Source organism: Camelus ferus, chromosome 32 (genome assembly GCF_009834535.1).
Source record: "Camelus ferus isolate YT-003-E chromosome 32, BCGSAC_Cfer_1.0, whole genome shotgun sequence".
Taxonomy (NCBI): Eukaryota; Metazoa; Chordata; class Mammalia; order Artiodactyla; family Camelidae; genus Camelus; species Camelus ferus.
Genome location: NC_045727.1, coordinates 9,600,184 through 9,614,962, shown reverse-complemented (window position 1 = coordinate 9,614,962; position 14,779 = coordinate 9,600,184). Strand labels below are relative to the sequence as shown.

Below are 14,779 nucleotides of genomic sequence, written 5' to 3'. Positions count from 1 at the left end.
AGTCATCCAGAAAGCGTTCAGTAAACCTCTCTTGTGCGTAAATCAGCCAGAGTGGGTCTGCACTGCCAGCAGCCAAGAAGCCTGACTGGCGCAGCTCGCCGTCTTTGTACCGTCTCCCACCGCTTTCCCTCGGGAGCTGTAGTTGGTGGTCCAGTGCGGGTGCTGTGTACCCAGAATTTTGTTCTCCTTTTTCTTTATAGTACGTCCTATGCCTAGTATGTCTGACGTGATGTTTCTAGTAAAGCTTTTTTTTTTTTTCTGGTTTATACGTCTGTGAGATGTGTTCGTTTCTTTGCCTAGTGTTTTACTGAGTGTTTATTATGAACCAGGCGCTTGTAGTGGCTGGAAAAATACAGCAGAAAATTAAACAGACCACACCCTTTATGGAGTCTACATTTGAGAAGGCAGACTGATAAATAAAATACGTAGTTACGTTAGATGGTGATAAATGTGGTGATGACAAAATTAAGCAAAGGAGGAGAGAAGGCGTGCTGAAACAGAAACCCATTAGGACGGGGGGCAGTGGTGGAGAGGTGATCTGGGAAGACATAACGAGATGTCCCAGGGGCCTCCCCAGTAGGGGTGACGAGCATGCTGGCACCCTTGCTCCAGTTCTGCTGGAGCACGTTGGAGGCACAGGAAGGAGTAAGGCTCACCCACAGCACTCACTGCTTCTGGACCACTTTGACTCTGGAGATGTGCTGGTCAGTCCAGCACAGGGATGGCAGATGCAGACAGCAGGTGGGCAGAATTTTAAAAGAGCAGCCTGAGTTCACTTCAGCAAGTATAGGTGTAATGAGATTAAATATAGATGTGTGTGTATATATAACATATATATAATACATGTGCAGTTTTTCGTAGAATATAGTTTTAAAAGTGCATTCAGATTTAAGAGTTAGCATTTTAAATACTCTAAAAATGTAGGCACCTGGTCTATTAAGTCCAGCCCGCGTGCTTGCATCCTAGTGTCTGGTTTAGTTGACCCACCATGTGAAGGATGTGTAGGAGCACCAGGTTGCAGACCCACATGGCCCTTCCAGGGGAGCTGCTGTGGGTTCTCCGTGCTGAGCACACACTAGAGCATTGCACACTGATGCTTACACGCTAGTACAAGGTGTGTCGGAAAGCCTAGGCGTAGCAAATGAGAGGCATTGTGAAGACTTTTGTATTTTTTTATGAAAGAACTAACATTTTATTATGCAGAAAAGCTATAAATGCATCATTTGTCGAAGTGATTGTCACGAGGAAAACCCTGCTGAACATCAGGTGTTCTTTCCCCACCTGTACTTCAGCAAACGCCTCGTGGTGGAATATTTATTTTTGTCAGTGTGAAGATTACAGAAAAGCTAAGCAGAAGCAATCTTAATATCTTGTTGATTACACTCCAGAAAGAAAAATGGCAGAACATTAAGCCTAAATGCCATTTGCTATAATTACCCCGTGTGAAATGTAACTGGTAGCTGTCAAGCTTTGATTGAAACTCACTGAAGGTTAGCACCAGCTGCATGCATTCATTGTCTCTGGGAGCAAATGCGCAAAACCGCAGCCACAATTTGGAAGCAAGCTTTTTTGTATTTAATTTGTTGTGAAGTATTTTACGATTGAGTTTGGATGAATGCTGCTGTAACTTCCAGTTTATTTATTTATTTATTTTTCATTATTTCCAACAGGCAAAGTCCTGTTATGTTAAATACGAGGTACTCTGTGTAAGGGGTGTTTCCATATTTCATAGTACTGAGTATTTAGAGAAAGGGAGCTTACTATTTTAAAGAAGTGTTTTGAAACATTTATCTAATAAATACTTGAACTATTAATATTTAGCTTTTTCTCCATATATGAAACCCAGTTTATACAGTGGCATTTTTTAAGGCGATTTGATCGTATTAGAATCTTCATAAAGTTTATGTCTTTTGAAAAGTGTTGAAACAGACCTATTGTCTATAGCAAAGTGATGAATATTAGCTGGCGAATTTATTTGTGTACAAGTATGTTTTCGTGGGTGGAATAGATAGTGTTTGATTTGGCAGCTGCCACGTACAGCGCCAGATACGCTGTACCAGCATCTGTCACAGATTGAGTCTGTCTTCACATTGATCGCAGTCTGAATTGAGCAAAAACTCTATGCAGAGCCCAGACAGAATGTGTTTATTCCTTGACTCCCCTGCAGGGAGCGTCTAGTGTGAGCCCCCCCTGAGAGTCACAGCTGTGTGAATGCGGCTGAAATTCATCGAATGACACCAAGGAACGTTGCGGTGCTGCTGGACAGTTGATGGTTGCAGCAGACGTTTGCTGCTTGTTGGCCGCCTAGCATTCTCCTTTCTGAAAACACTCCAGTTTCCAGGAGGGGAACTCTGGGCCTGTTCCCGCTAGGGAGGGAGCTGGAGTCCTGCCTCCCTCCCTTGGGCACGGAACCTCGCCACCCCCGGGTGTGGGGGCTCCCCCCCAACCCCAGCCTCTCCCAGAACACGACCCACTGTGGCCCTGCCAGGTGTCCTGACTGGTGCCTGCCCGTTGCCTTCCGGAAATCCCCCTTTCCTTACGCTAATCAGAACCAATTTCAGTTGCTTATCACCTTCACCACAATTTTAATTGGTTAAAGATGCATATCCTTCTCAAGTCTAAGGTGATAATTTGATTTCAGTGAAAGTGTCCAGTTGGTGGCAGTTTCAGACCCCATTGCTCGGAGACAGACCACACTTGCCCTGTAAACCCTGCCAGGCGATCCCTTTTCATCTTCTCTTGGTTACTGTTTGAGACATAATTTATACAGGTCTGGATAGCAGGCTGTAAAGGTATTTGGTGGTATTTTTCTGTTGGCTGAATTATATTTAAAACTGTAGGAATCCTTCCCAGTGCCCGAGTGTTAAAAGCCAGTTAGTTACTGGACGGTGTGTATTGTAAAAGGGCAGCTGAAATAAAATGTTTCTTCAACTGATTTTTTATTTAATGTAGGTTTTTTTTTAAAAAAGCAAGCAAAGTATGTCATTTTCTCTTTTGTAGTTTTAAAGCAATAGTTTTAGGGTTAGAAGATGACTAAACTTGAAGCGTTACATTTTAAAACTCCCTCATGTAGAATAAAATATGCCTTTATCATTGAAGACAATTGTTTTCTATAAAAATCTAAATGTTGCTGGAAGAGCTATGTATTGAAAATAAATTGCGTATTTTTTCACTCACGATGAGCTCGTGAAATGGAAAATTTGAGCATTTATATTTAGATCTGTCACTGCATGGTTTTTGTATTAGGTCACTCTCTGACCCTGTCCCATCTTTCTGCATTCAGCCCTCTGGGGAGTTAAGCATTTCTGTAGCGAATCCCTCTCTTACAAGGGAAGTTTCTCAGCTCTTGGAAAGAGTTAATTGTCTGAATCATATCACTGAATAGGATAGACCTGGGGAAAGGCTAGCGCGGCTAGCTTTTTGCTTTGTATTCATTTTTATTAAATATATGCTTCTCTTCTGTTCTCTGAGCTTAGATGTATTCTACACAGTATATTATAACAATTATATGTGGATTTACCTCAGAGTACCTAGATTTGGCAATGTGTATGCTAGAAAGGTTTCAAGAGAAGACCCCGACTTTCAAAAGAAAGCTGTGAAATAGTTGCAACTGGTACATTAGCATAAACAGTAGGAACTTGGAGTTTTAAAAAATGTGTATGTGGCGTGTACAGAGCGTTACATGTTTCTCAGTGCAAGCGTGCGTGTGTGCTCTTCGTGTATTCACGGGTTTTGCGAGCGCTTGGATTCCGTCCCCTTTCTGACGTAGGAGTGAGCGATGTTGGAGCGGGCGGCACCTGGAGGGTGTCCTTGTCGTAGAAGTGTTCCACAGGATGGGGAGGCCCGTGGGGCAGCGCTAGAGCTTAACTTAATCCGAAGTTTGGATGAGCTACTTCGTGCTTTCAAGTACAAAAGAAAGGAAAACACTGTTCTGTGCGTAAACTTTTAACGGTAATGTTGCTGAGAAGAGGTTGACTCTGTGGATCTTTAGTTTTCATCTGAGTGCCTCCTCAGAGTCTGCTGGACTTGATGTTTGAAGACCAGACTGTGTGTAGTTAAAGCTGGGAGTTAGTGGGACAGATCTGTGAGTCCAGGAGTAGGAATAGGGTTCTGGGCAGGAATGTGATGTTTGTGGTGGGAGGGGCCAGACCCAGCCAACCCGCACTACTGTCCGTCCAGGAGCTGGTGTGGAGAAGGTGGTAGGAGCCTTAGGAACGGGGAGCAGTCACAGAGTAGGGAAGAGAGACAAGGAAGGGGGAAGCAGTCTCTTTTTCTGCCCCTCTGTGCTGCCTGGGGCACCCACTGCGCTGGAGAGGAGATGGCCGAACATCACCCGTGTGAGACTCGGGCTCCCTGGAACCACCGACAGCAGGAACGGGACATGGCAGTTGAATGGGTTGATCTCTTAAGCTGAAGCCACAGCAAAGGGAGAAAGACGTGCGTGCCCACAGCAGCCTCACGTCCACTTTGCACCTGTGGGGGGTGGCATGGGGCAAGCAGATGAGGCCCAAAGAAATTAAAAAAAAAAAGCAAGCAACTGAAAATGTACATCTGAAAACATCGGGTTATTCTGCCTGGCTGTTACAGACATTAAACAAGAACCAGACACCACCACGAAAAGGGAGCTGGTGAACAATCAAAGGGAAAGACAGGCCCCGTTTTGCGTCGTGAAGGTTTGGAGTTAAGGCTGGGTGTAAGTCGCTGACCCAGTCGTGTGGCGGGTCACTGGTTATGGCTGGGACGCTGGTTGTCCACAGTTTCACATTTGGAAGCTGGCGTACCTCCAGCTCGTGCATCGCTGACTCTGGGTCTTAGGGATGCATCGGTGGGTTAAGCTGACACTTCCTTTCCTGTTACAATACAGAGACCTGCGTCCCAGGCTGCAGGTCTGGTTTTACTCCTGATCACCTTTGTGCCTCTAAAGCGCTCTACTAAAACAGACCTGAAAGGGGACACGTGCACACAGGGTTCCCGCAGTCTGTCACATGCTCATAGTTTCCCTAAAATCTTAACTTATTTTACAGTTTATGTAGAGTTTTCAGTCTAGCCTATAGAATGTTTATATTAAACGTGTGCCTTTTAAGTTACCCATGAATAAGATATTGAAGAGGGGGAGGGAGCCCTGCCTCTTCCGTCAGTTAGTGGGCGAGACGTGAGTGCCCGTGCCCTAGACACGGGGCCACAGACACCCAGCTCGGGGGCCCCTCTTGTTAAAGACGAGCACTGACTTGTGTGGGGCCTGCGTTCCCTCCTGGGCGATTATTCTGTGAAATCTCATGTGACACTTGCTGTAAGGAACTCTTGCTCTGATTACAAAATCAAAGTATATGACAAACTCTTTCTTAGAAAATGGCTTTTAGATGTTGTGTAATTCTTATCCATAGAGGCCAGTCACAGAGGACTTTGCTCAACAAAATTTATTACTGTAGAGGCTGCAAATGATCAAATTCTGTTTGCTTGAAACATCCTTGGAAGGTAGTCATCAGTACGTGACATTTCGTTACGCTGTCATCTCAGCTTTTGCCTGTGAGCCTGACTTTCCAGTGTAGGCTTAAAGACCATTAAGCCTTCTGGCCACGGAGGTCCACGAGGCAGTGAGCACTGCCATTTGCCATCTGCCCATTTTAAGGCCTCATCAAAATGAAAGCACAGACTGTACAAGAAAAGAAAAAAGGTTTAGTCGTTAACCAGTACATAGCCAAGCTAAGGGAGAGGCCTCGTTAACAACTGAGTTCTCAACAGCGTTTTTGGAATGTCGGAGGTGAGACAGGTTGAAAAGCCCTAGTAGCCTAGATGTGCTGCACGATGGCGTCTGAAGATGTGGGGCGCAGGCCATCTTTCTCAGGGAATCGTGGAGGCTCAGCGTCAGTAGCCGTTCAGAGCTGACACCTTGGACCCGTGGCTTCCATAAGCAGGGTGTGACTGAAGGGCTGGTCATCAAACTGTGGTACAGATAGGTCCCCCAGCGCCCCTCTCCCAGCGAAAGTGCACACGCTCACAACATGCGCACAGACGTCCTCAGAGCAGACGGAGGTGGCACGTGTTATTAGGCAAAATAGGCAAAAATTGTTTCTGCTTAGGATATGAAACTAAATTCTGATAAGGGTTTCGGTACCGCAGGAAAGCCCTCCTTATCTGGGGATGGGGAGGATTTCCTCCTCAACAGTCAGGTTCCCTTTTGTTTACACCAAGGAAGCCTGCCCAGCCTGGTCAAACACAGTCTAGAATTTCCAATTTGAGACGAAGCCCTTCTAGGGGGAAAAAAAATAGACCAACTAACAGAGCCGAGAACAGTAATCCCCATCTTCCTCTTTTTTCATCTTTTTTTTTTAACATTTTTTATTGATTTATAATCATTTTACAATGTTGTGTCAAATTCCAGTGTAGAGCACAGTTTTTCAGTTATACATGAACATACATATATTCATTGTCACATTTTTTTCGCTGTGAGCTACCACAAGATCTTGTGTATATTTCCCTGTGCTACACAGTATAATCTTGTTTATCTGTTCTACAACTTTGAAATCCCAGTCTGTCCCTTCCCACCCCGCACCCCTTTATATGAACAGAGAACGAAAGGGTCGTTGGGTTTACAAGGAAAATTGACAGAATGAAAGGAAAAAAAAACATGGGCCCTAAGGAAGCAGCTGATGCAACAGCAATGATATTACAAGAAAAGGCTATTAGATTTATTACTATTTTTTGAAAAGGATTACTGAAATGAAAATCTAAGAAAATACAAGTGAAGTAATCTTCCAAAATGTACAGCAAAGACCAGAAGAATGCCGGAAGAGATACGTGGGAAAGGAGTCTGTGAGGTTCGACACTTGACTTAATAGAAGTGGGAGGAAAGCAACAAGAGAGAAGTGTGAAAACAGAAGGGAAGGCAACTCCCGGAGGCAGAGGTGACACGTGTCTTTATACGAAAAGGGCCCCTTGAGAGCCAGCACGAGTAACAGAAGCAGCTCATCCATGGGTGTGCATTTGTGGAGGATCGGTGCTTCAAGGATGAAGAGGAGACTGTAAAAATGTTCAGAGAGGGAGAAAACAAATTGTCCATCGACGAAGAAGTGTCCAGCTTAGAGCGGCAATGTCTTCTCAGTTTTAACGGTGGATATTCTAAGTATTGCCAGCAAGATCCAAAGGGTAAACACACTTATTTTTAAACCCAGAATTCTGTATCTGACAAACTACCACTCAGCTGTGACAGCAGAATAAAGGCGTTTTCAGGTGTACAAGGCCTGGAAAGATTGGCTTCCCGAGTACTGTTATTAGGAAGGTAGTTGGACGTGTGCTCCAGCCAAACAAAAGAATAACCAATAAAGACAGGCTTGGCCTTCTGGAAATAGAGGACTCAACCTAACTGGGCATCAGAGCAAACCCAGGAATAATGAGAATAAAATAGATCCAGACGGCAATCGTTCCAAACTGGAGCCAGGAGTGTGAGACATCTGAGGGAGAGGAAGGATTGACAGCCTGGGGATGTGTTACCCCCAGCCCCGCACTCTACCAGAAAGAAAACCATTAGGAACCCCAGGAAAAACTCCTATTTTAGCCTAAATATGGGAGGAAAGGCCTTGCTTTTAAGCAGTCCGTGCCAAAGAAATGGGTCCATTTAATCTTAAAACTAGAGCTTTTTTTTTTTTTTTTTTTAATATCTTGGAGTGGTCACAGGATCATGGCATTGAGTTTGTAAAGAATGAAGTGTAACGTTAGCACACCTCTTGGCCTGGCATTAAATAATATTTATACATCATAATGTGAATGCTGGTTGTTGATTTTCAACTTTTAGAGCCAGTCTGTGATCAGAAAGGTTTGGTTGCTGTTTACTTCAAGATACGAATGCTGACAGCCTTGATGCTGTTAAAGGAGAAGTGTGGCTGACCCCAGGTGAGCTGCGGAAGGGCAGAGGAGAGGTGTGTGATGGCTCCAGTATCTGAGGAATTGAGACGCAGAGTCAGCTTAGTGGAGCAGGGAATTTATATTCTGTATCCTTGAAATCGTAAGTAATTATAAAACTGCTAAATACTGAGAGGGACAGGTGAAGATTAATGATGATGAACTAAATTTTAATTTTTAAATCTAGGAAAATCAATAGATACTACGTCAAGTCGTTAAATCTAGAAACTTTTAGATAAGAGTGTATTATTTGGGGATACAGAGAGAACTATCAGAGGAGCAAAAAACGAGAACAGTCGGAAGTTCTCTGGGGGATGGGCTCAGGGTGTGCAGGAAGGGTGCACGCACATACATCCTAATGTACTATTAGATTTGTCCTACGTGTACATATTTTGAGAAGACACCAGACAGGCAGCTGGCCCCCGGGCCCGTCTGCCAAGCCCCGAAGCGCTGATTAGGGGCACGGGCTCTGGAACTGGACCACCGAGGTACGAATCTCAGCTCCCCCACTAATTGTGGGAGGTAGTTTTCTCATTTTTAATATGAAGGTAATGGAAGTACCAGGCCACAGGGTGTCGTGAGGTCAAGTACGTAACGTACTTGCAAACAGTGCCTGGCCCCGGCAGTGGCTCTTGCCGCTTAGCCACTGGAATAGGGTCCAGGCGGCCGTTCAGTTTACGCTCATGAGCTGGGTCACCACAGGGGGAGCACGGGAGGCCGTGTCTGTGCTCAGCAGGGGCAATGCTGTCCTGCTGTGTGTGAGGAGAGTGGGGAGACCCTGGCAGCTGGGCCCGGGTTCTGGTACCTCTTATAAATGATCCCGCTGTCCCCAGGTCACCTCTCCAGGGTTAGGAACGTAACGCTACGTTGAACTGTTTCTATGGGAAGACAGATTCGAAGCAAATTGTCTCCGTTTATACTAAATTTTACAGGAACATAACTAATGTAACACTAAGGTTGGCAGGTATTAAATATACAGATCGGCCTTTAAAGATGTTTCAAATAACTAATGTATTTTGATGGCATTTTGCAAGAATGTATTTACAGAACTGAGCAGTTTGTTGAAGAGTATGAACTATATGGAATATAAACATGAAATGCTTTTAGTTTTCTCCAGTTACTGTGTTCAGCTGAGCTTTTACAAAATCTCCTTTTTCTTTTATTAGTTCATTTCTTGATCGATCCCATCACTCCCTAGTTACCTTTGGTTGTTCATGAGTTTAGCCCAGTTTGAAGCTTCCGTCTCAGGCCCAGCCTAGAAGTGTACCTTTTTCTATTTCCAGCCATACTGGAGTAACGGAGACCAGGTTTGCCCTTCTGCCTTGAATAACTACAAAATTGAAAATACACATGGAACAACTTTCTTCAGAGACTAGATACAGACAGCTCAGGTCCGTGATCCTGAGAGGAAAGAACCAAACAAGCAAAGTCCTAAAATTACAGCTCTCTGCCTAGAGGCGTTTTCTAGAGAACAGGATGAGACAGGGGGACCCAGGCGCTTTGAGATGGTCTCTCTTGGGATGCAGTGGATTAAACAGGTGAGATACAGTCTAGGAGAGAGAGCGGCTGCACAGAAAGATAGTTGCAGAAACTTGCACAGTGGTGCCCTTGAGTTTGTCGCTGATTAAGATGCACTCACACAGAGTAAAACTCTGCAAGGCCCGATGAAGAACGACCAGGTAACTGTAAGGAGACTTACCCCCAGACCTCACACAAGAGAGACTGGGGAAAGCTGCAGCCTCTTGAGTAGCAGGGTGGAGACGCTCTGTAGGACACGATGTGAGTTAAGTAGCTATCCAGAATGGTTGTGCGAGTAGGGCCCAAACTAACCCTAACGTAATGAGTTCTCTAAACCTGCCCTAACAAAGCTTAACGACAAGCCTAGTGAGGGTCCACCTGCACTGCAAAGAACTTAACTGTCTGTGGGCCACGGCCCAACGTGCTGTAAAGGGAAACAGCAGAATGCAGTACACAGCACATCAAACAATGTCTGGCAATCAATCCGAAATTTATACACAGGATGAAGCAGAAACACGTGACGTAGGGGGAGAAACCGTGACTAGATAGAAGCAGATACAGCAGAGATGGTGGAACTTGCAGAAAAAGACTTCAAAATGACTTTATATTTGTGCTCAAGGATATTTAAAATGAAAATGTACGTAAGGAGAGAGCTAGAAGGTGTAAAAGAGAACCGCCTGGAACTCCTAGGGCTAAAAATCAGTCCCTGAAATGAAAAAAACTGCTGGGCGGAATTAACTGCAGACTAGATGCTGCAGAAGGGAAGTTTGGTGCATTTGACAACACAGAAGTAGAAATTGCCAAAACCAAAGCCCAAGAGAAAACTTGGGGCAGCATCGAGTGGTCTGACAGAATATAGTGAAGGTCTCAGTGCTCACAGTCAAGGTGGGGAAAGAACAATACTAAAAAAAAAAAAAAAAAAAAGACCCGTCCTGTACAGTTATGTCCGTGAGAGCTCTGGGCTCCCCCCCTCCAATCCGCAGGCTCCAGGAGATCCGGAAGCACCAGAGGGTGGAGGGGGGGATGGGGGCGCATCCACATGTGTGCAGCCCTGGGTCCCTGTGTGTCTGCTGCACAGGGAGGGTCCCACAGGGCCCTGTGCACGTGCACATTATTTGCTCACAAGGTTCTAGAGCCACGTCCTAGCAACAGGCCAAACAGTGTGCGCTTGGCCTTCAGCAGTATTGGCAGCTAAAGGACAGCGCTCAGAGTCCTGCTCTCTGCCCTTGACCTTACCTAAGTGCCCTATGGGCGACTACCTGAGCACACCCTGCCCCTCAGCCCCGCCCCGAGCCCTGGGGGGCCGGCACCTGCCGCCAGGGCCTGGCCACCTCCAGCCCGCTCCCCGCCATCGCCGACTGCCCCTGGCCGGCCCGGGTCACCTGGCTCTCCACCAGCTGCTGGCCGCTCGCAGGCCAGCCTACAGGTGTCCCATGACTTTACATCGACGCCTTGTAACAGCGCTTCACAGAAGATGCTCCCTACTCCCGCGGACCCTGCGCTCCTTGCTGGGCGTCCTCAGCTCCACCTGTAGTCTGGTCCGTCAGAGGAGGGCCGTGCTGCGCGCCCAGACCTCCACGCTGTCCTGCAGCTCAGCGTCTCCAGCGGGCACAGCCACCGTCTGTGCGGTGAAGGAACAGCCCCGCACTCCTGCCCTGCCCACAACGCCCGGGTGTGCCCTGGACTCGTGCACGGAGGCGGTGTCGAGGGCCCCTGGTGAGAGCGGGAAAGGGTTGGCCAAGGAAGACCTGGCAGTCCCAGAGGGGGAAGATCAGAGGAGCCCGGATGGCACCGGGGGTGAAGAACCCGAGAGAGGCCCCGTTTCTTTCATTCCGAGGCCCGGGTCTCTGCAGAGGAACCTCTGTGCCAAGAACTCAGAAGACGTCTGCGTGGAGAAACCCCAGACCTCTTGCGTGAGCTCCTGCCCCCGGAGAGATGCCATCAACAGCTCGTACAGCTCCTCCCAGGGTTCCCCGCCAGTGCGGAGGAAGAGGGGTCCCGCACGCAGCGGACTGCCCCCGAAACCCTTGAAGAAATCGAGGAAGGAGAGCCCCTGGCCTCCCGCTGCAGCTCCGGTGGTCTCACCGCAGACGAACTGGCCCGACAGGGATGCAGACACAGCCAGAGGGCCGAGGGGAACCGAGGGGAACACATCCGATGGTCCCAGGCCCCGAAGACGCAGGTTTTCTCTGCTGCGACACAGGCGAGGGGAGCCCCTGAGGCTGCCCTCACCCCCTGAACTGGGTTCCCGAGTCACCTCGGAAGACCTCAACGTGGAGAAGAAAGCAGCGTTCTGGCAAATCAATAGCATGTTACGGGGTGAGACGGAGGCCGGCTTGGCTCCCCCGCCCTCCCCGGACGCTGAGGTCACCCCCAAGGAGACCACTCCACCCTCTCAGCCTCTGCTCTCGGGGGCTCCCCAGACCACCAGTGGGAGCATCTTGCCCCCTCTGCAGGCCCCGCAGATTGCCCCTAGTAGTGACCAGGCCTTCATCACCCCCGCTCAGGGGACTGGGGTCACCCCCATGAATAGCAGTGTACCCTCTCGGCCTCTGCTCTCGGGGGCTCCCCAGACCACCAGTGGGAGCATCTTGACCCCTCTGAAGGTCCCGCAGATGGCCCCCAGTGGTGCCCTGGCCTTTGTCACCCCTGCTCAGGGGGCTGGGGTCACCCCCATGAATAGCACTGTACCCTCTCAGCCTCTGCTCTCGGGGGCTTCCCAGACCACCAGTGGGAGCATCTTGGCCCCTCTGCAGGCCCCGCAGATGGCCCCCAGTGGTGCCCTGGCCTTTGTCACCCCTGCTCAGGGGACTGGGGTCACCCCCATCAATAGCATTGTATCCTCCCAGCCTCTGCTCTCGGGGGCTTCCCAGACCACCAGTGGGAGCATCCTGCCCACTCAGGAGGCCCCGCAGATGGCCCCCAGTGGTGGCCTGGCCATCTTCACCCCTTCTTCGGACTCTGGGGTCACCCCCATGGAGACCACTCCACCCTCTCAGGCTCTGCTCTCGGGGGCTCCCCAAACCACCAGTGGGAGCATCTTGCCCCTTCTGCAGGCCCCGCAGACGGCCCCCAGTGGTGCCCTGGCCTTCATGAACCCCGCTCAGGGGACTGGGGTCACCCCCATCAACAGCATTGTATCCTCCCAGCCTCTCCTCTCGGGGGCTCCCCAGACCACCAGTGGGAGTATCTTGCCCTCTCTGAAGGCCCCACATATGGCCCCAAGTGGTGGCCTGGCCGTCTTCACCCCTTTTTCGGACTCTGGGTTCACCCCTATGGACACCACTCCACCCTCTCAGGCTCTGCTCTTGGGGGCTCCCCAGACCACCAGTGGGAGCATCTTGGCCCCTCTGCAGGCCCCGCAGACGGCCGCCATTGGTGGCCTGGCCTTCGTCACCCCTGCTCAGGGGACTGGGGTCACCCCCATGAATAGCACTGTACCTTCTCAGCCTCTGCTCTCGGGGGCTCCCCAGACCACCAGTGGGAGCATCTTGCCCCCTCTGCAGGCCCCGCAGACGGCCCCCCATGACGGTGTGGCCTTAATCATCCTCACCACCAGCCTGTCTGCACTGAGCTTCTGTGGGCCTAACCTAACTGTGACACTTCCTGCTAACCCTGGGACCTCTGCGCAGCCCATCCTTGCGGTCCCTCATGGGCAGCAGTGTGGAGCCACTGCCTGTGACAGCTCTTCCCAGTATCAAAAGCAGGCAGCTCCAGCCCCAACCTCGGACCCACTGTCCGCTCCAGGTCCAGTAGCCTTCAAGCCCCCACCAAAAGCATCTTCTGACAGTTTGTCATCCAGAAATCCCACCATGGGCACTCATGCCAGCACCCAGCCGATGTCTTCTGCCACCTCTACTCTGTTCCCCCGTGGCTGTGCAGCTGCCGCCTACATGCCCAGCGTTGTGACCAGGGCTGGGCCCAACACTTGGCGGCACTGCCCAAGATCTGCCAGCTCGAGCCCAGTCCCCTGCAGGTTCGGGGTCTCAGCTGCATGTAAGGGTGGCAGGAGCCAAGTGGGTGACTTTGAGCTGTGCCGCCTCTTTGCAGCTCTTCGCATCACAGAAGAGGTGACGCGGAGCCCGAGCACCACATGCTGCCGTGGGGGACGCAGGGGCCTGAACACCTGGGGCCCCGTTCACCAGAGCACCCCCATCTTAAGTCCCACCCCCGGGGGTGCCCCCAGGCAGAGCCCCTCTGCTTCCAGCCGAGGGCCCGGCACCTCTCCCAGCAAGGCTGGCATGTCTGTCCTGGCCTGTGGCAGCAGCCTGCCTGCACAGCGGGCACAGGAATGAGCAGCCACACTGTGAGGGCCCGCCCATCACCTGTCCAGGGCGTGGCTGCACACAAGGCTGCTGGGCCGTCCAAGTCATCTTCCTCCAGGTTGGGATCCCCTCCCTTGGAATCTAAGAGGCGGATCATGGCCTGAATTGGTGACTTTGGGAGACACAGTCAGTGTCCCCTACCTCCCAGGCTGGACTTCGTGCAGGCAGGCCCCATTTGGGGGTGAAACACAAGCCTGGCCCTAACTTCTGGAATCCCGGAGCTCCCTGCCTGCGATCTTGTCCCCAGAGGTGGTTGACTTGAGACTGTTACCTGATCCCACTGATCCCAAGTGGTCAGAGTCCTCAGGACAGTAGACAAAGGCCCTTGTCCTGTCCTCTCCGGCCCCAGAGCAAGGGGCACACCCCTGCTGCCTACAACTGACTCCTCCTCTCCCCATTTTCCTCCCAAAACCCTTGTGTTTTTTCATAGCTTATAATAAAGTTTTGTTCTTGTTTGCATTAGAAAAAGACCAGAACTTTTCTGAATTTGGTAAAAACTAAGCCCTAATGCTTTAAGGCATTTACTCTACGTAATAAGTTAATTTCTATCCTGTGCGTCTAAGAGCAAAGTACTGTCATCGAGACATTTTAAAATACTCATTAATTTCACTTTCTTTTAGCTTTCTTCTCTCACAAAACTCTACTTAAGAAAGGCTACTAACCACTTAAAAAAATTAAATGTTAACAACAAACTCGTAGTGAAGGTAGAATGAAATGCTAAAAATGCTCAATCCCAAAAAAAGAACGAGTGATAAAATAGATGAGAAAGACAGAAAAACATCAAAATGGTAAATATAAACCTAACCAGAATGGGTCATTATATTAAATGTAAAATTTTTTATGGAATTAAAAAACAGAGATTGATTTACAAAGTAAGACTCAATTACATACTGTTTATGAGCCCTACTTTACAAGGGTACAGGTATGTTAAAACTGAAAGGATGGAAGAAGACGTACACGCTCACAATAAATAGGAAAGCTGGACTGGCTCTGTGAATACTGGAAAACTAGGTTTCAGAGCGAGGAACGATGTCCCT

At 49.2% G+C, this 14,779-nt stretch overlaps 2 protein-coding genes and 1 long non-coding RNA gene across 3 annotated transcripts in view; all 3 read left to right on the top strand.

Moving 5' to 3' along the window:
• The window catches only part of LOC116660941 (methylglutaconyl-CoA hydratase, mitochondrial-like), a 91,451-nt gene extending 89,258 nt beyond the window's left edge, over positions 1-2,193 (top strand). Inside the window, exon 7 of the mRNA XM_032471621.1 lies at positions 2,168-2,193. Coding sequence (XP_032327512.1) covers positions 2,168-2,178 — 11 coding nt within the window. The 3' untranslated portion in view covers positions 2,179-2,193. The remainder of the gene's footprint in view (positions 1-2,167) is intronic.
• A 1,513-nt stretch (positions 2,194-3,706) lies between these two features.
• Positions 3,707-7,413, top strand: LOC116660942. Its single transcript, XR_004316643.1, has 3 exons — positions 3,707-3,717; positions 3,777-3,780; positions 6,774-7,413. It is a non-coding gene; the product is annotated as an uncharacterized LOC116660942 (long non-coding RNA).
• Positions 7,414-10,664: 3,251 nt separating this feature from the next.
• LOC116661018 (nuclear envelope pore membrane protein POM 121-like) lies at positions 10,665-13,712 on the top strand. The gene has a single exon (XM_032472239.1). The coding sequence runs from the start codon at positions 10,665-10,667 to the stop codon at positions 13,710-13,712; it is 3,048 nt and encodes a 1,015-aa protein (XP_032328130.1).
• The last annotated feature ends 1,067 nt before the right edge of the window (positions 13,713-14,779 follow it).

Excerpts from the sequence above, each read along its gene's own strand:
- LOC116661018 (XM_032472239.1), top strand. The coding sequence starts at position 10,665 with ATGGGCGACTACCTGAGCACACCCTGCCCCTCAGCCCCGCCCCGAGCC.